The sequence below is a fragment of the Bufo gargarizans genome, unplaced genomic scaffold (genome assembly GCF_014858855.1).
Source record: "Bufo gargarizans isolate SCDJY-AF-19 unplaced genomic scaffold, ASM1485885v1 fragScaff_scaffold_13_pilon, whole genome shotgun sequence".
NCBI classification, from domain to species: domain Eukaryota; kingdom Metazoa; phylum Chordata; class Amphibia; order Anura; family Bufonidae; genus Bufo; species Bufo gargarizans.
In genome coordinates, this window is record NW_025334061.1 from 189,516 (window position 1) to 215,693 (window position 26,178).

General features: G+C 45.0%; 1 protein-coding gene across 2 annotated transcripts; it reads right to left on the reverse strand.

Moving 5' to 3' along the window:
• Positions 1–2,479: 2,479 nt before the first annotated feature.
• On the reverse strand, positions 2,480–25,077 carry LOC122922296 (SERTA domain-containing protein 2-like). Of its 2 annotated transcripts, XR_006387121.1 has the most exons (3): positions 24,869–25,077; positions 5,837–5,923; positions 2,480–3,036 (listed from the first exon to the last, which is right to left on the reverse strand). XR_006387121.1 is itself a non-coding variant. In XM_044272860.1 (2 exons), exon 2 carries the CDS (start codon positions 13,740–13,742, stop codon positions 12,918–12,920), a length of 825 nt encoding a protein of 274 aa, XP_044128795.1. In that variant the 5' UTR covers positions 13,743–13,746; positions 24,869–25,077; the 3' UTR covers positions 10,704–12,917. The 2 variants fall into 2 exon arrangements, 1 of the variants encoding a protein (XP_044128795.1); XM_044272860.1 differs by lacking the exons at positions 2,480–3,036; positions 5,837–5,923 and adding an exon at positions 10,704–13,746.
• Between the last annotated feature and the right edge of the window lie 1,101 nt (positions 25,078–26,178).

The window sequence follows — 26,178 nt, forward strand, 5'->3', positions numbered from 1 at the left end:
TCCTGTATTTCCTCGTGAGTTAAAGGGTTATTCTAGTTTTGAGCAATTTTTTTTACACTTCTGGGAGTTGTAGTTTCACCAGAACTCTGCCTGCAGCTGGAGGTTGCTGACCCCTCATCTGTATGATATATCTTTCATTCTACTTCCAACAGTATATATATTAGTTTCTTTAAGGTGACATTTAACTTTTAGGGCTCGTGCCCACGAGCGTAAGGGCAGTGCATGCGCTGTGGACCGCAAATAGTGGTCTGCAATGCACGGGCACTGGCTGTGTGTAGATTCGGACTTACCGATCTGAATGCATCCACAACATACAGCTAAAGACAGAACATGTTCTATCCTTGAGCGGAGGACCGCATGGAAAGCCCACGAAATCGCTTCGTAGTGCTTCCGATCCGTGCCTCAACTCTGCAAAACATAGGTGAAGTCCTATCTTTGGTCGTATGTTGTGAATTGCAGACCGATTTCAGTCAATGGGTCTGCATACGAACCGTGGAGTGCACACGGCCAGTGCCCGGGCACTGAGCCCTAAAGCTATATTTACACTTCTGTGCAATGTACTGACTTCTGCAGGAGACTGTGGAAGTGGCAATACAGAGGAAAGAAATTGTATATCTATGCACATTATTATAGTTTACAACAGCACTTTTTCTAATGAGATGTGAAATGTATTTTTATTGTATTATGTTTAGAACCAATTAGACAAGTTCTCCCCTATCTCATTTGACTGGAGCGGCAGACAGACACGCAAACCTATGTGACTGCGCTCAGCTATCAGCAGCACTCCCATAGAGCTGAATGGAAAGGCAACGTGCATGTGTGATGGCAACTCCATTCAAACGGGGAGCGCGGCCGCACCCGTTCTTGTGATCGGCGTGGGCCCCAGCAGTCGGATTTCAGCTGATCAGACACTTACCCCCTATGCTGTACCTAGAGGGCAAATTGTGTTAATGGGAAAACCCCTTTAAAGGAAACCTGTCACCTACATTTTAACCACCGGTACTGTCTAGACTCTGACAACCCGATTCTGATTTGAAGGACTGAATCATACCTCTGTGGAAAAGTAGTAAATGGCAAGGGTTGCTCATATACACTGAAACCCCACACTGACTCCCTTGGATAGCCCCTTTCCCATCCTAATCTCCCTGAAGTACCCTCATGTTTAAATGACAGCCTTCCTCATGTCCCAAGGCCAAACCAAATCCTGTGCATTGATATTCTTATGTAGTGCAGGCGCAGTATGCTTCATCTACTCTGCTCTGGCCTCCAAGTTCAACCACACGCGTGCCAGGCTTTTATTACGGGGTCATATCAAAGATGAAAGCCTGGCGCATGCGCAGTAGAACATGGAAGGTATACTGCATGTGCACTACATAGGGATGTCATTCTGCCCTGGGGTGTGATAAAGCCTGTCAATCAAACCTGAGGGCGGACCTCAAGATGTATACACTGGACTCATCTCTGCTGAAGAAAGTGCATCAGACCCCCCCCCCCCCCCTTATTGGCTTTGGCAGAACATGATTCGGAAAGCACTACTGGTTGATACACATTTGGTTAGGTGGAAAAATTGTGGGTGACAGGTTCCCCTTTAACATTGTTGGTTGCATTATTGTGTATAAATCAGGCATCATGAAACCTGGAAGTGAAGCAAAGTAAATCAGAAAGCTGCCTGCCTATTGGAGTGGGTTTGCATGCGTGTTATGGCATTCCGTTATAGGTTCCGTTTATAACGGAATGCAAAATGGAAACCCTAAAGGGGTTCTGCACTTTGTTTTAACTGATGATCTATCCTCTGGATAGATAATCAGCATCTGATCGGCAGGGATCCGACACCCGGGACCCCCGCCGATCAGCTGTTTGAGAAGGCAGCGGCGCTCCAGCAGCGCCGCGGCCTTCTCACTGTTTACCGCTGGCCCAGTGACGTCACGACTAGTATCAACTGGCCTGGGCGCGGCTAAGCTCCATTCAAGTGAACAGAGCTTAGCCGCATCAGTTTAAACAAAGTGCAGAACCCCTTTAAAGAGGCATTCCATTTTGATCCGACATAATAGAAGTCTATGGGCAAGCATAACAGGTCTGTCTGATTTCCGTTATGCTTGCCATAGACTTCTATTATGACAGATCAAAACGGAATGCCTCTTAAAGGGGTATTCCCATCACAATGATCACTGTTTAATCTGTTAATGATGTGCCAGTGATCATTTTGTAAGTATATTGTACTGGCAAATTCCCACCCTTCTTGATAAAATTATTTTCCTCCTACCTCATTGTTGTCATATGGTATCCCATAGATACGGCCACCACTCGCCTACTGAATTCATGGGCCGCGCTTGCGCAGAAGACACTTTATTTTCACTTAGCTGGCCGCTCATTGCAGTCCTGAACGCGCACGCTTCTGCGCATGTGCAAAGCTTATTTCTTCAGTGCCGCGTCTCATACAGAGCCGCGCATGCCCTGTATGCAGCGCGGCACTAAATAAATAAGCTTTGCGCATAAGCGGCAGCGTGAGCTCTCAGAACTGCAATGAGCGGCCGGCTGGGGGAAAAAAAAAAATGTCTTCTGCGCAAGCGCGGCCTAGGGATTTGGAGAGAAACGGCGGCCATAGGAGACACATGAACGAGCACGCAAGGAGTGTGATGTCAGAAAGAGGCATGGCCGGCCGTCACTCACACTGCCTAAGCCCGCCCAGCCTTAGAAGCAGGAATCCTGGAGGTGAACAGCAGAGCTGGCTGCAGAGGAGGACAAATTGGCAAGATGGGAAAACCCCTTTTAAAAGTTTTCATTTTGCATTCCGTCTGGGAATTCCGCTATATACGGAACCTATAACGCAAAGCCATAATGGAAGTGCGAACCCACCCTTATACAATGATCACGATTCATAATAAAATTCTGAAAATGTTCCAGGATAATCTCACTGTTCTCAATATTCACTGTGATTGTTTTGTCCTCCGAATGACGAGCTGCAATCCTGTATCTGACATAGCTTTATGCAGCTTGGTGACGACGCTGCTGTGGAACAGCACGGCAATCAGTGTCCTGAGGGGGAACAGCAAAGTACATTTTCTGAATAAATACAGCATATCATAAGATTTACAGCCTTGTATTGATGCAATATGTACCCTGTTGACTGATTACTTTTTTGCATGCTGTTACATACAAATGTATTTCTATCAAGCATGAATAAAACTTTTTCATAAAGCTTACCGTGTTAACCCGTGAGTGGATGTAATGGCATTTTACCAGAAATAGGAAGAATATTTTGCACAAGGTATATTTCTGAACCTGCAAGCAGGGAAGCATAAGGGCTGGTTCACTCCATCTCACGGCTGTCAGTGCAACATGATAATTCCCAGAAGACAAGTGAAGTAGAAGTCACATCTAGGCCCTGCTGCCAGATACCGCCCAACGACCCCCTTTTCACCAGATTAAATATAAACATACATATTCTGTAACTGGCATATCTCCATCTATATAATATAGAGCTGGTCTTTGAGATCTCCAGCGCTGCCGGAGGATGCAACTATTTTTTGATGAGGCACAGGACTAGTCATAAATTAAGCGCATACTCCGGCTTTCCATGTGCCAGAATTAAATCATCAGCAGCTCGGAGTTGCCGTAGATTTCTGTCTTCATTGCGCAAATGAAGATAAATGCGATGGGCCCGCTGGCCCCGCCATCTCCCTGCTCGTGTCACGCCCCTTTTAAGAAATTACTGATGGTGGTGCAGAAACACCACTTGCGTCAAAATTTGATGGGAGCGCCATTTAAAAAGATTTGCAACTTTTATATGCCCAAAAAAAAAAGAGTGCAGGGCCTTAATCCCCCTTAGTGTCTACTGAATAGTGTAGTAGCCTATGCTGTTCAATACAGATGGGTCGATATTTGGGCAGATTATTGGGAATGAACGTTCCTGCGAATGCTAATTCCCAAAAATCTGCTCGTCTAAAAGGTGCAGCCGATCAGCCAATGAACGAGCAAAACATCTGGAGACAATGCAGCTGTATGAGGACGAGTGATCATATACTGTGGAGGTGATCTCTGTATGTAATTGCAGCACTTCACCTCCACTTAACGAGCAGCCGACTGTCGGGAAGGAACATTTCTTTCCGGAAATTCGGCTTCTCTTCGTCCTGTCTAAATTCACCTATACATACAGTCAGCAAATGAAGAGAGGACTGCGAGCAGAGCACAAGGCTGGATGCAAAAACCCAATGCTGACCCTTTCACACGGTGCGTTTCGAACCTCCCTACCTCTCCTACCAAAATTCTAATCTACCAATGGATGTCCCCAAAACAACAAGGAGAGGCAGATTTTAAGTGGATTCCAGTTTTGTGCAGATTATGAAATTCACAAGGGAAAAAAAACGCCATGTAAAGTGTGCTGGAATCCGCTATGCTGCGGTGTCCCACAATACATATTGCTATCAGAAGTTTTTATCTTTTCTCAGCACTGGATCCTCTTCTGTTCAGCGCATGCATGGAAGAGGATTCTTCCACAGACAGGGCAGAAAGTGCTGACATGGATGAACCATGCCACCATTTTGTAACCTTTGGATGCAGTACCAGAGAATTGGAGTGTTTTACACAGGCAGCAGATAGGGACCAGGGGGCCTGCTGCAGCAGACTAGGGGTAAGTTATGATGTGACATAGATATGTCATTTAGAAAAGCCATTTCTAAACATTTTAAAGGGATTTTCACGTGGCGGCATGCATTCCACACCGAAGAGCTGCCGATGCCCATGTGAAATCCGCCTGTCATTGTTTTCAATTGGAAGCAGAAGTTTATGGCTGCAACAATAGTAAGACAGGGCGTGTCCTTTCTTAGGCACAGCCACGGCTATAAACCGTGGCTGCATGAATGGCAGTACGGCCTCCTGTTAAAAATAATGGGAGGCGGATTCCATGCAGCACTTTTTGGAGGGAAATCTGCACCAAATTCTGTCTGCCTTACGATCATTCTCTAATAAATTGGCCATCCCCTTTATGGCCTGGGCTACACAAAGACGTTTTGTAGCACGACTGATTGATTTTAACTATTGAATGACAGCTGCAGTCCAAAACTGAATGCGTTCACTTAAGCCTCATGCAGACGTCCGTGAAACACGGTCTGTGAGATACCGGACTGGCATTGCAGGAGCGCACAGCGTCATAGCAACCAATGACGCCGTGCGCTCCTGCAGTGCCAGTCCGGTATCTCATGGACGTCTGCCTGAGGCTATAGACTGTAGCTGCAGTTCGCGTTACAAAAAGTGGCAGTGTAGGCCTAGCCTAAATCTGCATGTTTTACATGTGGAGGCTGCTGCAATTTCCATCCTTTGCAAAGCAATGGGTAAAATCTGCAGTACATGTGCACACAGGACATAGAGGATATGAAAATCTGTTGCCGATTTTTCCCATAGCGTGTGTTTGGGCTTTTGGGAAGTACCTTGCAGATTGTGTGCGTATTCCACACCGAACATCTGCTGCATGCACATGGTCTGAGGCTTCACTGCACAGCATAGCTCCACGTGTATTTTTTACGGATTGATTTCAGTCAGGGAAACCAAGTCTGACAGCATGTAATTCATATATGACCACTCAGGGCTGAAGTGCCAGCGCTGTACCATATAGCGCTAACGACAAAGTCATCCCTTATACATCCCTTCTGACATACAGACGTCCTCCCATGCCAGGGATGGCCAACCTGCAGCTCTCCAACTGTTGTAAAACTATAACTCTCACCATCTGGTAGTTGTAGTTATGCAACAGCTGGAGAGCCTCAGGTTGGCCATCCCTGTCCTATGCGATCTCTACCGAAATGCAGCAAGCACTCAATAACGCACAAGACACAATTACCTGATGCGAATGGGGATTCGTGCTGTCCCTTTTCTTTACCTGTGCTATCTGGCTGGGGCGCAGTTTCCAATGTACCAATTAATACACCTAGAGAGCGCAAAACACAAAAGCGACAGTGTCAAAGTTCACCAACAATTCTGCGTCACCGTCGAAGTGCCATTCACCTTCACAAAACTGGACGCGGCTCTGCGGGTTTTAATCGTATAACTTTATTGATTTAACAGTCAGCAACAATCTGTTGTAATTCTGTCCTTTAGCAGCATATTTCCATAGGAAACCAGTGATTTACAAATGTCATTACCAGCGCATACACAGAAATGTTTTAGAAATTTTGCACAAAAAAAAATAAATATATAATTAAATAAAATCACAGCCTAGATTCCTGCAGAAGTTGCCATCTATACGCTATACTGATAGAAATAGAACAAAAGCAGAACCTATACAAAGCGGTCAGAACTAGGTAGATATCCAGTTAGCGGAGATGCATCTAGAGGCCCCCGGGGTTCTGGGCGTCCCTCCTTACTTTGGACTGTGCAGGATATTATACATCAGGAGCGAGAACAGATCTTCATGGATCAGAGACTTTAGAAAACTGTACATAGAGTAGTGCAGAGAGGGGGAAAACAGGCATTTTAGCAAATTCCAGAGACTGGTAGTAGTTAGCACTATATGAAATTCCTGCATTGTACTTTTGCTTCTTTTCACCCACACATATTCATTACAATTTTTTAAACATAAAAAAATAAAAATAAAAAAAATGATTGTATGAAACTACGTCCAGCCAGTGAGGTCACTGGCCCTTTACTCGATGGTAGCCTGAAGGAAAAAATGGTTGCCTCCACAGTGTGTAGTAGACACATAGGGGAGATTTAACAAAAGAAGCACCAAAAGCAACCAGACTTCAGCTTTTTATTTTTTTCACAGGGCCTATGAAAAATAAAAGCTGGAATCGGATTGGTTGATGTGCACTTAGCTTTGATAAATCACCCCCATAATCTTTATGATCATTACTATTGCAGCCGCACCTCCAGCTAGTGAGAAAGATGAGAATCATATATACAAAGAGAGAAGTCCTCTATATAAATACACTGACAACCATTTCAGTCTATAGCGAAAAACAAAAGCACCATATAAACCATACAGCATTGCTTGACATCGAAGAAAGCGATAAAGCAAATATAAAGTAAGGTCAACATTATAAGGCCTCATGCACACGGCCGATGTTTTAGTCCGCATCTGAGCCGCAGTTTTTGCAGCTCAGATGAGGACCCATTCACTTCAATGGGGCCGCAAAAGATGCGGACAGCACTCCGTGTGTTGTCCGCATCCGTTGCTCCGTTCCGTGGTCTGCAAAAAAAATATAACCTGTCCTATTCTTGTCCGCGCTTTGTGGACAAGAATAGGCAGTTATATTATAGGCTGTCCGTGGCGTTCCGCAAATTGCCGAACGCACACGGACGCCATCCGTGTTTTGCGGATCCGCAATTTGCACATCGCAAAACACACAACGGTCGCGTGCATGTAGCCTAAAGGTAATGAAATGTCATTAGGCGGTTACACAAAGCCGTGGACGTGAAAAATGCAGATTTGGTTCATGTCCTTCATATTAAAAATAGTAAAATAAAACCAGAAACCCGCACAACGTAAAATTCACAAACATCACTGACTAAATGTCCCAGGGATGTTAAAGAGCAATTCTAGTCGCTACTGATAATTATCACATAAAATGCCCCAACTTTAATACAGGAAAAATATAAAATAAAAAAAATGGTTTACAAATGTTTAAATTCTGAGCTTCACTCCCATCACGAATTAGGATGAAGAAAATATTACAGATTGTATTTCTCCTGTGCTCGATAGTGCCCCCTGATGGGTGAGGCATCGCTCACATCTCCCCGTTGACTTACATTGTGTGTCAGGACGGATCCGTTTTGCTCCACATAACACATTGCGGACAGAAAAACACTGCTTGGGGACTAAACCAAACGGAACGCATTTTGGTGCGTTCCGTTCAGTTTTGTCCCCCTTGACAATGAACGGGGACAAAACTGAAGCGTTTTCTTGCTATGACGGATCTCAATAGCGGAATTGAAAACGCAGATGTGAAAATAGCCTAACGTTGTGGCCGTCACCGGTAATGAGAAAAGTGCTTCAGACTGAAGTCTACAGAGTAAGACCCTTCACATCAAATATGCAGTGAACACGTGTCGTCTAGTGACATTGCATGAAGTGTGCTCATTATTACTCTTCCATATGTATAAAGGATTAACATAAGACGTAGAATTGACATCAAGTACTAATAAAGGCAATTGTATCAGCAGGAAAAGTTTTAGAAATTTATATATATACACACACACACACACACACATCTTTGAAAGTTAGACCTTTCAGCTAATTTTCTATTATGAAGGTGTATTTGCTGCCACAGACATGGAGGGAGACGTGTGGGTCCATCCTGCAGCCTTCATTGCCTTGTATGCAGTAATAGGAAATGTAAATGAGTGTATGTTAAAGGGGTTTGTCCAAGATTAGGCTACAGGCACACAACCCTATGGATTTTGCAGTCTGTAAAATACGGATACCGGCGGCGTGCATGTCTGATTGGCAGAGTGGGATCATGTGATACCTGCCCCCCCCCCCACTGAAGCCGAACAGGACGTGACGACATGCTAGGGTGCACCCGATAGCTGAACCTCCATTTAACAAGATCTGTTCAGCAACAAATTCTTATACTCGCAGGCCTCACGTATACACGATCGTGTAGTTTTACGGTCTGCAAAACATGGATACCGGCCGCCATATTTTTTTCCTCCTACAAGAATAAGACATCTTCTATTTTTTTGCGGGGCTACGACATGGTCATACGGATGCGGACAGTACACATTGGAATAAGAGGGTAAGCATGCGAGCCGCAAAAAAAGCTAAATCAGATACGAACCAAATATACGGTTGTGTGCATGAGACCTAGATAAGAGGGAATAGATGACATTTGTTTTTGGCGCACAATGTTGCACTGAGGCCGCGCCCTTTCTCGTATCTGTGCCCCCTTGTCGGATCAGGCAGAAATCACGTCAAAAACTGTTAACAAATGATGTGCAAAGTATGTCTGCGAGTCTGTTGGGCCAAACTGCGCCAGACTTCGGGAGCACATGCTACAGTGAATCTGCCTCGGTGTCTTCACGGTGCAGAGAGCGATAACAATATATATATATATATATATATATATATATATATATATATATATATATATATATAATAAGAGACAGCAGCGGCACACACTGAAGTACTGCATCGTGTATTACCCTTCAGATCAGATACTGAATCAGCATCTAACGAGATGCTTCACTCCCACCAAAATGCATTTCAGAGGTCTAAGTGCATCCATTAGAGGATGGACAGCAAAAAAAAAAAAAAAAAAAAGGGACTTAAAAGGCAGCAGCGTCTGCTATTTCAGTCTAGTCCACATTTCGCTTTGATACTGGGGCTTTTAAAATCTGAAGATGGTGACGAACATCCTGGCTGGAAAGACCTAAACTGAAGGCAAATCTAATGAAGCAGCTCAAGAGGAATCATTAACAATGGTTCAAATGGAAGCGTGGAGATATAGTTGGCATCTTAAAAATATATAAAAAATGATATTGCTAGAAACAGGCTAAACAGGTATAATGTCTAGACCTCATGAAGGTGAGCGTAATTGTACGGAGCTGAAAGAGGGTACTGATAGACCCCGATGCACCTCCAAATGCCGGATTTCATTCAGAGGTTTTTCTATTTGATTCTATATTTGGAGCAATTTCGGACAAGAATAGGACATGTTCTATTTCTTTCCAGAGCCGCGGACCGGAATATCGGCGGCGCGCTCTGTCCGCACTGTGCTGTCCGCATCCATTCCATCCCCATAGAGAATGAATGGGTCCGCACCCGTTGCGGAACGGATGCGGACCACAATTGCGGACGTGTGAATAGACTCGTCTCATGTCTGTAGACCATAAGATCTGCGCCACGCAGACTCCTTATATGCCAGAAATCTATGGGCCTAACTGTACTTCCATTTCTGCACTGCATGCAGTTTTACAGAGGTACATGGTGCGTGACAGGGGCACCACGCACAGGCACACCGAGTGCCTACAGGTCTGTATTAGGTAGCTGTAGTACAGTCTGTACAGTGCTATATATGGATCTGTGGACAGGCTCTAAGGGTACAGGCACATGGCAGTGTAGTTTGTGTGGCTTTTCATGCCGATTTCGCTACGTGTTCACACCAAAATCCGAATGTGTTACTTGCCGATTTTGACACAAATAAATAAATAAAAAACTCACAGTGTACATGAGAACTGGAAAATCTAAGGCCGTGTTCTGCAAATCACTATTTTCCCCCCATCAAAAGAAAAGTCCTACTCTTCTCCGCAAAACTAAGTTCTATTTTTTTGCAGGGCTGCGAAACGGACTTACGGATGCGGACTGCACATGGGTGTTTTGTCCGCATCTTCTGAGGCCCCACTGAGATGAACACATCAGCATCCACATCGGCCGTGTGCATGAGCCCTAACTTTGCTGGTTCTGCATTACGATGGGCAGTGTTCACATATACCCTCCCAGGGTCGCACTGATATTGTGTTTCGTCCATTATATTCCATTCATGTCATTGTTATTGCACTCAAACGCTTTTCATGGATTTCTGATGTGCCTCTAGATCAGGGATGGCCAACCTGCGGCTCTCTAGCTGTTGTAAAACCACAATTCCCACCATGCCCTGCTGTAGGCTGTCTGGGCATGCTGGGAGTTGTAGTTTTGCAACAGCTGGAGGGCCGCGGGTTGGCCAGCCCTTCTCTAGACAAAAAAAAAAAGTAGTCCAGCATATCCTACAAGGGACACACTCCCTACATTTACAAAATTAGCAAACCATTAAGATACATTTTCCATATTGATTCAAGCTCAGGCAGAACAGGAGGCGTTACTGTCACCAGCCCCTGTAACAGGGGTCCAGCAACCTCCACCTGTTGTGAAACTACAACTTCCAGCATGTAAACTTACTAGGCTGCTCTTCAAACTCCCATAGCAGTGAATTCTAGGAGTGCTGGAGGTTGCCAACCCCTGCCCTATAAACTGTACTTCACGTCCAAGAATAACGTGGGATAAAATAATAATGAATATATCCAAAGAGTCAGAAAACAAGTCAGAGGGATGAAGAGACCTAAACGGATACACGAAACAGGGAAGTATTGTCCCTTCACATTTCTCAGTCTCTGTTACAAAAAGTGTTCAGTTCTTACACGTTAAAAAAACGAATTTTCTATAGAAATAGGAACATCAAGAAATAAGTGCTTTCCAAAGAGCTAAAAAAAATGGCTGCGCTACTTGCGTACATGCTCACTGCACATTCGGAACATCTACAAATGCATAGCTCGGAAAAATGTCCTAAAAAGCACAATAAGTAAATATTCACAAGCAAGAAATCTGCAGGTTTCTTCTTCTAGACAGAAGCAAAAAAGTTTTAGAAAAATTGCCACAAAGGAACATATCTGAGGTAGAAAAGAAGTGAAGGATCAGATCTAAGAAGAGAAGCCAAGGACTGCCTCGGAGGTAAAGTGCCAGCATGCTAAGACCGTGCGCCTGCAGCCAATATTTGGGGTGATCTTTGGGGAGTTCATATATCAGCATTGCTAAGAACTACTGACAACAATGCGTCAATTTGTGCTTTAGGGTGCGGCTACATGGCGACATTTCATGTAATGATTGTCAATGGTGTCGCAATGTGTCTGTGACACAACAGGCATGCTGGACATTGTGTCTCACGTGACTTCTTATCCAATGACTTTGATGGAAGTCGTGTGCCACGTACAAGTGGCCTGCGCCGTGGTTGTGTTTTCACAGCCAATAGTCATGCGACAGCAAGTTGCAGACAAGTCGCACAGATTTTTGTCTCGCAAGACGCGCCCCCATGAAGCTGCACCCTAAAGGGGTATTCCCATCTGAGACAGGGGTGGTATATCGCTGACATATTCCATCAGTCACGCAGGAGCAGGTCCCAGAGGTGGGGCCCACACCTGTCCAAAGAACAGACCCCCCAAAGTTAAGGCGAGCGCACCGCACATGCACAGAGTGCGCTCTATTCACTGCTATGGGAGTTCTAAAAATAGGCAAGCGAGCGCGCTCAGCTAATTTTGGACTCGCATAGCAGTGGACAGGGGTGGGCGCGCATGTGTGGCTGCCCTCTGTTCACTTTGGGCGGCCTAGAGTGGAACCCACACCTATCTGACATTGATGGCATATCCCAGCAATATGGCATCAGTGTCCAAAATTAGTATTAAAAGAAAAGGGTGTTTTTCCCAAAAATGGCACCACTCTTATCCATGGGCTGTTATCTGGTGCCGCAGATCATTCAAATACAACTGAATGGCACTAACCTATACTAGCAGACCTAGCCCATAGACCGCAATGGTGCAGATTCTGGGAAAAGTAACTCCTATAATTCCTCATTGACGTCACTAGTTCCAAGCATTTCAATAGGCCAATTAGGCAGACCTATTGGTTTTGATCCCCATGGCTCGCACGCAGAGTACCGACCACACGGTACACGTCATCACCAGTAGAACCACAAACTAAATCAATCCGATTACAATTTATAAATTAACAAAATAATCTAAAATGTACGATATCAATAGAGAGAGAGATTGAAAGAAAAGAACGCTAAACGTAAAAAAAACAACCCATAAAGCACACAAGAAGGTTTTGCACTTCGTCTTAAAGAGGTAGTGTCCGCTATGTACAAGAAGTGACATCTGGCGTTGGCTCTAGTAGGTTACTACTATCCCAAAAAGGTTTATAAATATGGTCGTTATTACAAAAATATTGGTTTTCTTCAGCGTTCACGTCGCCTCCGGTTATAAGAATATGCATAATACTGAGTTACTGTAGCTAGACAGTTTGGGGATTCCACAGGCATTTATATCTATATCTTTGTATCCTGATCATTTGTGCATTTGTAAGGGAAAATTGCCCTTTCTTGTGTTTCCAAACTTGGTTCAAATACATTTCCCCTTTAAGACCACTTGGTCTGGCTTCAGTAACGATTAGGATGTCAGGACCCGACTAGAATCTCCATGATGTGGTCCAGATCATTCAAATCTGTCCTGCAGACCTGCAAGTTGCTGTTTGAGGAATTATTGCACATTGTATACAGCTTGAGGGGCTCCTCCACCGTGGGCTGCATTCTTGGTGACATCAAGGAGGAAAAGCTAAAATCAGAGTCGTACATAGAAGTATCAATGTCATCAAAAATGTCATCCACCGACAAGTCCTTTAAGTAACTGGTGGAGCTGGTCAGTTCGAAAGAACCGAACACACATTCTGTTCCCCTTAGATCCTGCTTTTCACCTTTGGATCCGCTCTCCATGGGTTTTGGGGGTTCGTCCACGGCAGGGCTCTGGGCCGCACTTGGGCTGATGTCCTCAACAAAATCGAGATCCTTCAGGATTGAGGAAATGGCAGAAGACATGTCGTTGTCTGTAACTTCCATCAGACTGTCCAACGGGTTCTCGTTGGGCCAGGAATCTCTAGTGAAGTCTGCGTCGATTCCGAAAGGTAAGTTGAGCGAAGTGTCTAAGGAATCGCTTCCTGGGTACATGTTGGCGGGGAGATCGCCCCCCATAACTCCCGGCAGCTGGCTGGCCTCCTGCCTCGTTTCCTCCTGAATTTGACGTACTGTATTGGCTATGAGAACGGATCGATGCAGGTTAGGTTCAGCCAGCATTTTATAGCTTTGCAGTTTGTTGAGGCACATGTTGAGCACCAGTTGCCTTTGATGACTGTATGGCATGGTTCGAGGGCAATCGTAGGCACAAGAGAAGTCGGTCATGGTCTCGTCGTGATCATTCAATTTGCGTTTAAGTCCTCGACCAAGCATGGGTCTGTTAAGATAAAACAGATGCATGTCTGTTATGACAAGCAATAGGATAGGCTCGCCAGGCAAATAATCATAATGACATAAGATACTCCATCCCACACTAAAATATAATGCCATGATATAATCGGAATACAATATATAAAGCTGAGTGTATGTATGTCAGCTAAAAGAATCCGCACAGTCGCATTTACAATCACGAAATTTGGCACACAGGTACATCAGGTGTCCGGGAAGGTTTTAGACCAGGTCTCGGCTCTCTAGCATGTACCGTTCCTGAGATATTCCCGTCAAGTGGCCTAGGCGCAGCTCAGTCCTATCCAAATGAATGGGGCCGAGCTGCGATACAAAGTACAGCCACTATTCAACGGACGGCGCTGTGCTCGGTAAGCTGCAAGGAGGCACAGCGCTCACTGTGGTCTTTTCAAACAGCTGATCGTGGGGGAGTCTAAAGTCGGATCTCTCCTGATCTGACATTGATGACCTATTCTATGATAGAGAATCTCTTTAACAATTGTTAGGCCACGTTAAAATATAACCCAAAGCCACACCACAGCAAAACTGCAAAGGATAGCTCCACCTAGTGGTGGCTGCAGGTAGCCAGAATTTTGTCATTTAAAGCAATCTTGTCACATTGAAAATTCTATGAAATCTGCAGGCAGCAGGTTAGAGCAGGAGAGGCACAGGCTGATGTATAGAATCCATATAACTTGTGTTTCATTCATTTAAATCTCTGCTCATTCTGAGCTTAGTAATGATGGGGGGGGGGGGTCCTGCTTACTGACCGACACCATGGCTCTGCATACAGAAACAGCCATCAATCACTGGACAGGATCCGGCTGTAGACCAATACAAGGTGACGTGGCAGAAACGAAGAACGTGTACATGCAGCCTTCAGACATCACAGCACGTGAAGTCGGTATTAATACGACTAATTGATATTTACTTGCAGGGCCGTTCACCTGCCCGGTGCTCCAGACTAAAAAAAAAATACCTAGTAGCCATTGTCTCCTGAACTTTAGGATATATAAAATTTTTAGTCGCCAAATCGAAACCGAATCAAAATTTTGGCATTGTGACAACGCTTTTATTTTTACAACGTTTACATGAGGAATTAGGTCATGTGACTTTTTTTATAGAGCAGATCGTTACGCACGTGGCAATACCTAATAGTGTCTCCATAGTCAGAGCCATAGCTTTTTTATTTTTTGACAGATTCTCTTAGGTAGGGTCTCATTTCTTGCGGGATGAGGTGATGGTCTGATTGGTACTATTTTGGGGGGTATACACATTTTTGATCACTTGCTGTTGCAATTTTTGTGATTTAATGTGACAAAAATGTCTTTTTTTTTAACTTTTTTTTTTTTTACGGTGTTCATCTGAGGGGTTAGGTCATGTGATATTCTTATAGAGCTGGTTGTTACGGACGTGGCAAAACCTAATATGTATATTTTTTTTATGTATTTCACTTTAGCACAATAATAGCAGTTTTGAAACAAAAAAAATTATGTTTTAGTGTCTCCATGAGAGCTGAGAGCTATAGTTTTTTTTAATTTTTTGGGCGATTGTCTTAGGTAGGGGCTTATTTTTTGCGGGATGAGGTGACTGTTTTATTGATACCATTTTGTTGGACATACGCCTTTTTGATCGCTTGGTGTTGCACTTTTTGTGATGTAAGGTGACAAAAATGGCTTTTTTTTTTTACACCGTTTTTATTTTATGGTGTTTATCGGACAGGGTGAATCATGAGATATATTTATAGAGCCGGTCATTACGGACGCGGCAACACCTAATGTGTGTTTTTTCTGTGTTTTTTTTATAAAATAAGGGAAAGGGGCGTTTTTTTTTCTTTTTTAAATTTATTAATTTTATTACTTTATTTTATTAAAAACACTTTTTTTCTTTACTTTATTTCTGATGTTCACTTTGGGGGTCTGATCCCCTCTGCAATGCATTACAATACATCTGTATTGTAATGCATTGCCTGAGGCTGGATCTCCTTGGCACCCATAGAAGGCAGATCCCGATGCCGTGCAAGGCTTTGGGCAGCCTCTGCACGGCATCGGGCTGCCTTGTGTCCCATTGTGTCCCCACCACAGCAGCGCGGGGACTCGATGCGATCGTTCACCCGACACAAACCTCTTCTAAGTTAATATTTTAGTGTTTGTGTTTTTTTTTTTTACTTACTATTAGCCCCCCTTAGGGGCTGGAACCCTTGTCCTATTCACCCTTATAGATCTCCATCAGGGTGAATAGGACCTCACACTCTCCCTGCTGCCCTGTGCACACAGCATCAGGGATGTTACCATGGCAGCCAGGGCTTCAGTAGCGTCCTGGCAGCCAGGGCTTCAGTAGCGTCCTGGCTGCCATGGTAACCGATCGGGGCCCCGCAATTACGCTGCTGGGGCTCCAATCGGAACTGCCAACAATGACTTTAATACTGGGGTGTTGGGGGGGGCGCACTGCGCCACCAATGGAGATAACTGACCTGTTAATACAAATACAGGAGGCTGGTGCCGGGATCAAATAGCCGGCACCCGACCTCTATGACAGGGAGCTGCGATACGCTGCAATTAACCCCTCAGGTGCCGCATAAAGGTCGGGAGTCGGTCAGTTCTCTTCATTAGTGGCGCAGTGGCCACAGCCCCTCCCCTCCTCCTCCCGTCTTGTCGTCATTTGTAAATTCTAAGTCGCATTGGCGACCATTTTTGTCGCCATCTGGAGCCCTGCTGTCTCCAGGTGCTTCGCTCCAAACATGACCGCAGATGGAGGGCCCCGTCCATCTTTGGACTCCATTCACTTGCACTGGGGACAGACTGCGTATGCGCTAGTTCCACTGTCCGCCCCCCCCCTTTAGTTTAAGCAGACTGTGATTGTCTATTGTTGTGACTTAGATGAAGATCAGATCCCATTTTATGACCAATTTGTGCAGAAATCCATATAATTCCAAAGAGTTCACATACATTTTCTTGCAACTGTATACAGGTCCTTCTCAAAAAATTAGCATATTGTGATAAAGTTCATTATTTTCTGTAATGTAGTGATAAACATTAGACTTTCATATATTTTAGATTCATTACACACCAACTGAAGTAGTTCAAGCCTTTTATTGTTTTAATATTGATGATTTCGGCATACAGCTCATGAAAACCCAAAATTCCTATCTCAAAAAATTAGCATATCATGAAAAGGTTCTCTAAACGAGCTATTAACCTAATCATCTGAATCAACTAATTAACTCTAAACACCTGCAAAAGATTCCTGAGGCTTTTAAAAACTCCCAGCCTGGTTCATTACTCAAAACCGCAATCATGGGTAAGACTGCCGACCTGACTGCTGTCCAGAAGGCCATCATTGACACCCTCAAGCAAGAGGGTAAGACACAGAAAGAAATCTCTGAACGAATAGGCTGTTCCCAGAGTGCTGTATCAAGGCACCTCAGTGGGAAGTCTGTGGGAAGGAAAAAGTGTGGCAGAAAACGCTGCACAACGAGAACAGGTGACCGGACCCTGAGGAAGATTGTGGAGAAGGACCGATTCCAGACCTTGGGGGACCTGCGGAAGCAGTGGACTGAGTCTGGAGTAGAAACATCCAGAGCCACCGTGTACAGGCGTGTGCAGGAAATGGGCTACAGGTGCTGCATTCCCCAGAAACAGCGGCAGAAGCGCCTGACCTGGGCTACAGAGAAGCAGCACTGGACTGTTGCTCAGTGGTCCAAAGTACTTTTTTCTAGTGAAAGCAAATTTTGCATGTCATTCGGAAATCAAGGTGCCAGAGTCTGGAGGAAGACTGGGGAGAGGGAAATGCCAAAATGCCTGAAGTCCAGTGTCAAGTACCCACAGTCAGTGATGGTCTGGGGTGCCATGTCAGCTGCTGGTGTTGGTCCACTGTGTTTTATCAAGGGCAGGGTCAATGCAGCTAGCTATTAGGAGATTTTGGAGCACTTCATGCTTCCATCTGCTGAAAAGCTTTATGGAGATGAAGATTTCCTTTTCCAGCACGAGCTGGCACCTGCTCACAGTGCCAAAACCACTGGTAAATGGTTTACTGACCATGGTATTACTGTGCTCAATTGGCCTGCCAACTCTCCTGACCTGAACCCCATAGAGGATCTGTGGGATATTGGGAAGAGAAAGTTGAGAGACGCAAGACCCAACACTCTGGATGAGCTTAAGGCCGCTATCGAAGCATCCTGGGCCTCCATAACACCTCAGCAGTGCCACAGGCTGATTGCCTCCATGCCACGCCGAATTGAAGCCTCCTGGGCCTCCATAACACCTCAGCAGTGCCACAGGCTTATTGCCTCCATGCCACGCCGCATTGAAGCCTCCTGGGCCTCCATAACACCTCAGCAGTGCCACAGGCTTATTGCCTCCATGCCACGCCGCATTGAAGCAGTCATTTCTGCAAAAGGATTCCCGACCAAGTATTGAGTGCATAACTGAACATAATTATTTGAAGGTTGACTTTTTTTGTATTAAAAACACTTTTCTTTTATTGGTCGGATGAAATATGCTAATTTTTTTAGATAGGAAATTTGGGTTTTCATGAGCTGTATGCCAAAATCATCAATATTAAAACAATAAAAGGCTTGAACTACTTCAGTTGGTGTGTAATGAATCTAAAATATATGAAAGTCTAATGTTTATCAGCACATTACAGAAAATAATGAACTTTATCACAATATGCTAATTTTTTTAGAAGGACCTGTATATGTAAGAGAGTCTTCATGTAATTTGTTATATTGATTTACAGTAAGGAACAGAAGTATTTGAACACCCTGCGATTTTGCAAGTTCTCCCACAAATCATGGAGGGGTCTGAAGTTCACATTGTAGGTGCATTCCCACTCAGACTAAATAAACAAAAAAAAAATTAATTCAGGAAATCCCATTGTATGATTTTTAAAGAATGTATTTGTCTTGCACTGCTGAACATAAGGATTTGAACACCTGAGAAAATCAGTGTTAATATTTGGTACAGAAGCCTTCGTTTGCAGTTACAGAGGTCAAACGTTTCCTGTAGTTCTTGCCCAGGTTTGCACAAACTGCAGCAGGGGTTTTGGCCGACTCCTCCACACAGATCTCCTCTAGATCTGTCAGGTTTCGGGGCTGTCGCTGAGCAACATGTAGTTTTAGCTCCCTCCAAAGATGTTCTATTGGATTTAGGTCTGGAGACTGGCTAGGCCGCTCCAGAACCTTGATATGCTTCTTACGGAGCCACTCCTTGGTTATTCTGGCTGTGTGCTTTGGGTCGTTGTCATGTTGGAAGACCCAGCCACGACCCATCTTCAATGCTCTGACTGAGGGAAGGAGGTTGTTGCTCAAAATCTCACAATAAATGTCCCTATTCATCCTCTCCTTAATACAGTGCAGTCGTCCTGTCCCCTTCACAGAAAAGCACCCCCATAGCATGATGTTACCACCCCCATGCTTCACAGTAGGGATGGTGTTCTTGGGATGCAACTCATCCTTCTTTTTCCTCCAAACACGACAAGTTTAGACCAAAAAGTTCTACTTTGGTCTCATCTGACCACATGACTTTCTCCCATGCCTCCTCTGGATCATGCAGATGGTCATTGGCAAACTTCAGACAGGCCTGGACTTGTGATGACTTGAGCAGAGGAATCTTCCATGCAATGCATGATTTGCAACCATGACGGCGTAGTGTTCTACTGACAGTGACCTTTGAATCTGTGGTCCCCGCTCTCTTCATGTCATTGACCAGCTTCTCCCTTGTAGTTCTGGGCTGATTTCTCACCTTTCTTATCAGTGATAGCCCACGAGGTGAGAACTTGCATGGAGCCCCAGTCCGAGGGAGACTGACAGTCGTCTTCAGCCTCTTTTTCTAACAATTGCTTTAACAGTTGATCTATTTTCACCAAGCTGCTTGGAAATTGCCCCGTAGCCCTTTCCAGCCTTGTGGAGGTCCACAATTGTGTCTGTGGTGTCTTTTGACAGCTCTTTGGTCTTGCCCATGGTAGTAGTTGACGTCTGACTGACTGTGGGGTGGACAGGGGTCTTTAAAGAGCTCAGATAGGTGCTACTAAGTTAGATTATTGAGTGGAGTAGAGGTGGACTTTTTAAAGGCACAATAACAGAGTTCTTGCTGTTTCTCAGGTGTTCCCGATACTTATGTTCAGCAGTGCAAGACAAATAAATTCTGTAAAAATCATACAATGTGATTTTCTTTTTTTATTCTGTCTCTCAGAGCGGGAATGCATCTACAATGTGAATTTCAGACTCCTCCATGATTTCTAAGTGGGAGAACTTGCAGAATCGCAGGGTGTTCAAATACTTCTGTTCCTCTCTGTACCTCTTCTGCTAATATATTTAGTGATGTGCAGAGGTCGCTCTACATTTTCTCTGGCAGAGGAAAATGACTCCACGTTTTAGCAAAGTAGGAGTACAAAATAAGCCGCTGGGTGGCGGGGGTGAAGAAGAGAAACAATTCAGTTGGTATTTTTTTCTCATTTTTACTACGCTGTTCACGGTTCGGTTGAAATAACACATTGGGCCAGATTTATCATTAGCTCAGGTCAGAATAATGGAGTTAAAAAGTCCCCAAAAAAGTCCCAAACGCTAAAACTGCGCACAAATTTGCGACTTTTTTCTGCTCTGCACTATGCTCGCCAGTTTTCTGAAAGTGGGCGTGTTTTCTTATGTAAATGAATCTCTAGACAGATTTACTATTGGGACTATTTAAAAAGTCGCAAAAAAGTCGCAATTTCACTCCAGTGAGGACCATGCTTATCTTATGAGACTTTTTAATAGAACATGCGACTTTTTCATAAAAACATGCGACTTTTTCGTAAAGATGTGCGACTTTTGTAAAGCTGCTTACTGACGGATAAACCGACGGACTTTAGCGTCCCGGCAGCCATGGTAACCATTCAGAAAAAGCTAAACTTCGGATCTGGTAATGCGCCGAAACAACGTTTAGCTTAAGGCCGGGTCCGGATTAATGCCTTTCAATGGGCATTAATTCCAGATCCGGCCTTGCGGCAAGTGTTCAGGATTTTTGGCCGGAGCAAAAAGCGCAGCATGCTGCAGTATTTTCTCTGGCCAAAAAACGTTCCGGTCCTGATGCATCCTGAACGGATTTCTCTCCATTCAGAATGCATGGGGATAATCCTGATCGGGATTCTTCCGGCATAGAGCCCAGACGACGGAACTCTATGCCGGAACAGAACAATGCAAGTGTGAGAGAGCCCTTATAAAGTGGGAAAATACGGTAAATGTGGCATCGTTGTAATCGTACTGACCCAGAGAATGAAGGGCACAAGACAGTTTTATTGCACAGGGAATGCCATAACAACAAAACCTGTAAAACTGTGGCAGAATTGTGTTCTCTTTTCCAATTCCACCCATTTAGAATTTTTTTTCCCCAGTTTCCCACTTACGAAATCTGCACTATTACATGATGGTGCATAACGTGTTCTGCAAAAAAAAAAAAAAAAGTCTCATATGGCTATGTAAACAGAAAAATAGAAGTTATGGCTCCGGAAAGGCATGGAGTGGAAAACGAAAACTCAAAAATGAATAATAAATGTATAAGTGAAACTCGAGTACCTCGGGGGACACCAACAGGTTCCAGGTTTATGAAGGAAAGGACACCCCAACTGAACCCCTAGACCCGTCCCCCACCCCCGGTTCCTAGCACGTAGTGCATAAGGCTGGATCAGGGTTACCACTAGTCATGAGCGAACTTCATGTTTTAAAGGGAGCGGTGAGTACTGGATCTGCAGAATATCAGCACCATCCGGAGCAGGAGAGGCAAGTTAAAGGGTTTCTATCATCAGAAATTCTGTTATGTAGCTGACGCAGATTAGCGATGTGCTAATGTCAGCAGTACATAAGTGTTCTTTATACTTTTGTCCCTGCCACCGTTCTCCTAAAAAACACACCACACGGCACAGGCGCAGGATTTCTTCAGCGATCCAGCTAACTCAGACGTCACTCAAGAGGAGCGGGGCGGGCTAAACGGAGGACCTGGGCGGGATAACGGGTTAGTAGGCCGAGCCTCTAGGTGCTGAATCAACACCCTCATAGCACCTAGAGGCTCATTAGCATATTTTAAAAGTGTGTTTTTTAGGAGAACGGCGACAGGGACAAAAGTATAAAGAACACTTATGTACTGCTGATATTAGCGCATCGCTGTCCGTCAGCTACATAACAGAAATTCTGATGGTAGAAACCCTTTAATTATTTTTTATTTTTTTTATGTCTGATCTGAGGCTGATGGAGGTTGGGGATCTGAGGACGACTTGACGTCTAATGAAAAAATGTTCTTATTCTCCTCTAAATCTTAGGTGTGTCTTATAGTCTAAAAAATATGGTAATTCCTGTAGATCACCTAAAGGATTAATAACATTTCAAAATTCCGTTTTAAATAATTTTAGGGATGTAATTTCTCAAATGGGGTCATTTATGGGTGGCTTATATTATGCAAGCTCCGCAAAGTGACTTCAGAACTAAATTAGTCCTTAAAATAGGTGGCGTTCTTGAAAAATAAAAAATTGCTTCTAAGAGTCTAAGCCTTCTAACGTCCTAAAATTTTTGGGAAAATTGTGTACAAACATGCCAAAATCACAAAAATATAGTGGCAAATATGGGGGAACTGCTCAAACCTAAACACTGTAGCGTGTTTCTCATTGGGGGAGCAGTCCCACTGCATGTGGACCGCTGATGCCACCATAGAGTAGACATATGGGGAATGTTAATTAACTATTTATGAGGCATAACTGTCTTAAAAGCAGAGAAATTTAAATCTAGAAAATTGTTAATTTTTCTAAATTTTCGGTAAAGCTTGGATTTCTGTATAAATCAAGGGTGCACAACATGTGGCCCTCAATACCATTCGGTGAGGCACCAGACATGTCTGTGTCGAGTGGCTGCTTACGTGTATTTTTTGTATATTCTTCCATTAGATAGGAGTCCTGGAAATGTTACATTTATAGTACACATGTTCGATACGCCATAAATATTTCAGTTGGGAATACTCCAAGTTTTATTTTTGGCCTTTGGGATTGGTTAGACAATGCCGCCGCCGCCCCCCCCCCCCCCCAAAAAAAACAAACAAAAAAAAAGGTTGTGCACCCCCGGTATAAATAAAAAGATATTGACCCAAACAAAAAGTATGAGGGGGTGGGCTTAGCCAATAGCAGGCTGCGAAGGCGTCGGGCCCCCTTAGAATTGCAGGTGACGGTAGGGAGACTCGTCCCCGTCGAGATCTGCTATTGGCTGTCCCCCGGGATGTTTTCATCCCCGCGACGGGGAGATGTGGTGGCGGTCATGTAGGCAGCAGAAGCGATGCGGGTGTCGGGGAGCGAGGTAAGTACAATCTGTGTGAGGAGCCCAGGCATTTTTGGAGTTGGACAACCCTTCTAAAAGGGGGTTTTCTGACAGAATACCCGTCCTCGGGACAGGTCAATTTTAGATCGGTGGAGGTCCGATTCCCGACACCCAAGCTGATCAGCTTATCAAGCACAGCGCCGTACAGTGTATAGTGGCTGTGCTTGGTACTGCAGCCCAGGCCTATTCACTTCAATGGAGCGGAGCTGCACACAGACCACGTGTGCGTCACTGGCATAGGAAAAGGCCGTGGCATGTTTAAACAGGTGACCGGGGTCTGACCCCCCACCGACCAGATACTGATGATCTACCCTGAGGATACGTCATCAATATTGTACTTCCAGAAAACCCCTTTAAGGGCCTAGTCACACTGTTCTGCAGTGTCCATGTGGTGAACGCAGTGGGTGCGCTTGTGCCAAATTTACCCATAGAGCGCCATCCACCTGATGGATGCCAAAAAAGTAACCATCTTCACTAGTTATTCAGCTGGATGGAAAAGCATAGTTGACCGTTCAATACCGTACAGAGGCGTCCAGTTTAAAAATAATAATAATAATCTGTGCCGCCGTCCACTTAAACATGGCAGCCCACCATCGAAGTCTGGAGTATCGCCTTATGAGCAGACTCCAACAATTGGTGCCTTTTAGGGCCGACCACTACTCCCGGACCCCTGGTGGAGCTACTGAACCCTATAGTGACAAGAGCTTGCTTCCGTAAAACCGCAGAGATGGGTCGCGTTTTTTCGCGTAGTGGCCGAGAATCAAGCATTGCTGCACTTCTATCATGTTCGTCACCTGTTCTGAGAAACCGTAAAAATACACAGCAAACGGATGTCAGTTTACTGCGCACCTGCTGGCGCATTAACCTCCCCACAAGACGCTACATAGAAACCTAGCCTTAAGACCTCTTTCACACTACCGTATGGCTATTTCAGTGTTTTGCGGTCTGTTTTTCACTGATCCGTTGTGCCGTTTTTTTTGTTTATGTTGTGTTTCCGTTTCGTTGTTCCGTTTTTCCGTATGGCATATACAATATACAGTAATTACATAGAAAAAATTGGGCTGGGCATAACATTTAGTATAGATGGTTCAGAAAAAACTGAACGGATACGGAAGACATATGGATGCATTTCCGTATGTGTTCCGTTTTTTTTGCGGACCCATTGACTTGAATGGAGTCACGGAACGTGATTTGCGGCCAATAATAGGACATGTTCTATCTTTTAACGGAACAGAAATGGAATGCATACGGAGTACATTCTGGTTTTTTAGCGGAACCATTGAAATGAATGGTTCCGTATACGGAACGCAAAAAAACGTAGTGTGAAAGAGGCCCTAAAGGGGTCGACCAAGAGTTTTACACCAATGACCTATCCTCAAGATGGTGGGGGTCCGACCCATAGCCAGTGGCTGTCACGTGGCCTAGGAGCAGCAATACCAAGCACAGCCACTATCCAATGGACGGCGCTGCGGTAATCTGCCAGGAGGCTATGCCTCTTCAAACAGCTGATCGGCAAGACGCCAGGAGTTTAATAAATTCCTGTGGGAACGTCCCATCCTTTGCTCAGGGCTGTGATAATACTGTATGGAAGGAGGACCCCTTTAAGAATTGCCTGAAGATACACCCACAGAAGTATCTAAAAGCAGCACCTCACATGCGACATTTCGGCCTGAAGAAGGCACCTGTCTGCATATGTCGCACAGGGAGCCGCTCCCCCCCTAAGGATAATATGTCGCCGTGATGGAACTTCTTAGGGGCAGCCTCCTCAGTCACTTACCTCACACACGGCGGCGGCGGACACTTCCTCCTCGGTTTTCCCCGTCTGCCGCTCTCCCAGTCCCCGTGTCACCTTTACTGCATGAGGCGACAACTTCTAGACACAGGGGACCGGCTCCCGTCACATTCTAGCCGTACAACTCCCCCGAAGCCGCCGCCGGCTGGCGCCCCCCGCCCCGAGGACCCCTCTAGTGTGCGCATCCGAGGGATCCGCCGCCAGCACCAGGCATAGAGAGTGCATGAAGGAGAGCCAGCTGATTGACGGCCCTTGTCAGGTGCGCCGCCTCTGATTGGCTGACGGCGGCCTGGGCAGCACAGCAACCATTTTCTGATTGGTCAGTGGGGAGGGGACTGGGTGATTAGCAGGTTGCGCGGCCCGGGCGACCAATGAGAGCTCAGGAGGGGCGGACGCGGTGACGTCAGGGACATTCTATAAAGGCCAGACGGCGCAGGCTTAGGGCAGCGCGTAATTGTCGCTTGTGTGGCGTTGAGCGCGCCCTGTAATACACTACACAGGGTTTTAGTACATGCGATTTTACCGACCAAATGGCTGTGTGCTTCGTCTATAATTGCTCCCTATATGGCATTTTCAGACATGGAAGATACGCTTTGTTTGTTTTTGCTGCCTATGGCCGTGTTCACGTCAGGTTTTATACACACACACAAAAAACGCACCCAAGTATGAACATACTCTATTACAGCACCAGTTGGCCCTGCTGCTCAAATTGACCTGCGTGTGGACTTTAAATGCGCAGCGTGGCAATATCCCACCTTCAGTTTAACCCTTTACAAGGCACAGGTGGAAATTTGCGTCAGAAATGCAACTAAGGGCTCATGCACATGACCGTATGTATTTTGCGATCCGCAAAAAAAATAAAAATATATACGGATGACGTCTGTTTGCATTCCGCACTGTGCAGAATGGCCCCCAATAGAACAGTCCGATCCTTGTCCGTAGTGCTGAGCGAAGTTGGGTTTTCAAGTTCGGCGTAAAAAGTTCAGGTCGTCTAAGAATTCCGTAACCACGGACCACCCGTGGTTGCGGAATCCATAACGGAATTCTTATATAACCCCAACCTTTTACGCCGAACTTGAAAAACACTAAATTTGCTCTTCCCTACTTGTCTGTTATGAGGACAATAAAAAGGACATGTTGTATTTTTTTTGCACAACGGACATACGGAAACAGAATACACACGGAGTAACTTCCTTTTTTTTTTGCGGGTCCATTGAAATGCAATACGGGCTGCAAAAAAATTAACTGAACGGACACTGAAAGAAAATCCGTTGAGCCCTTAATGTTATCGCGTC

What these genes read in the sequence shown, in the direction of transcription:
- LOC122922296 (XM_044272860.1), bottom strand. Translation starts at nt 13,742, where the DNA reads ATGCTTGGTCGAGGACTTAAACGCAAATTGAATGATCACGACGAGACC.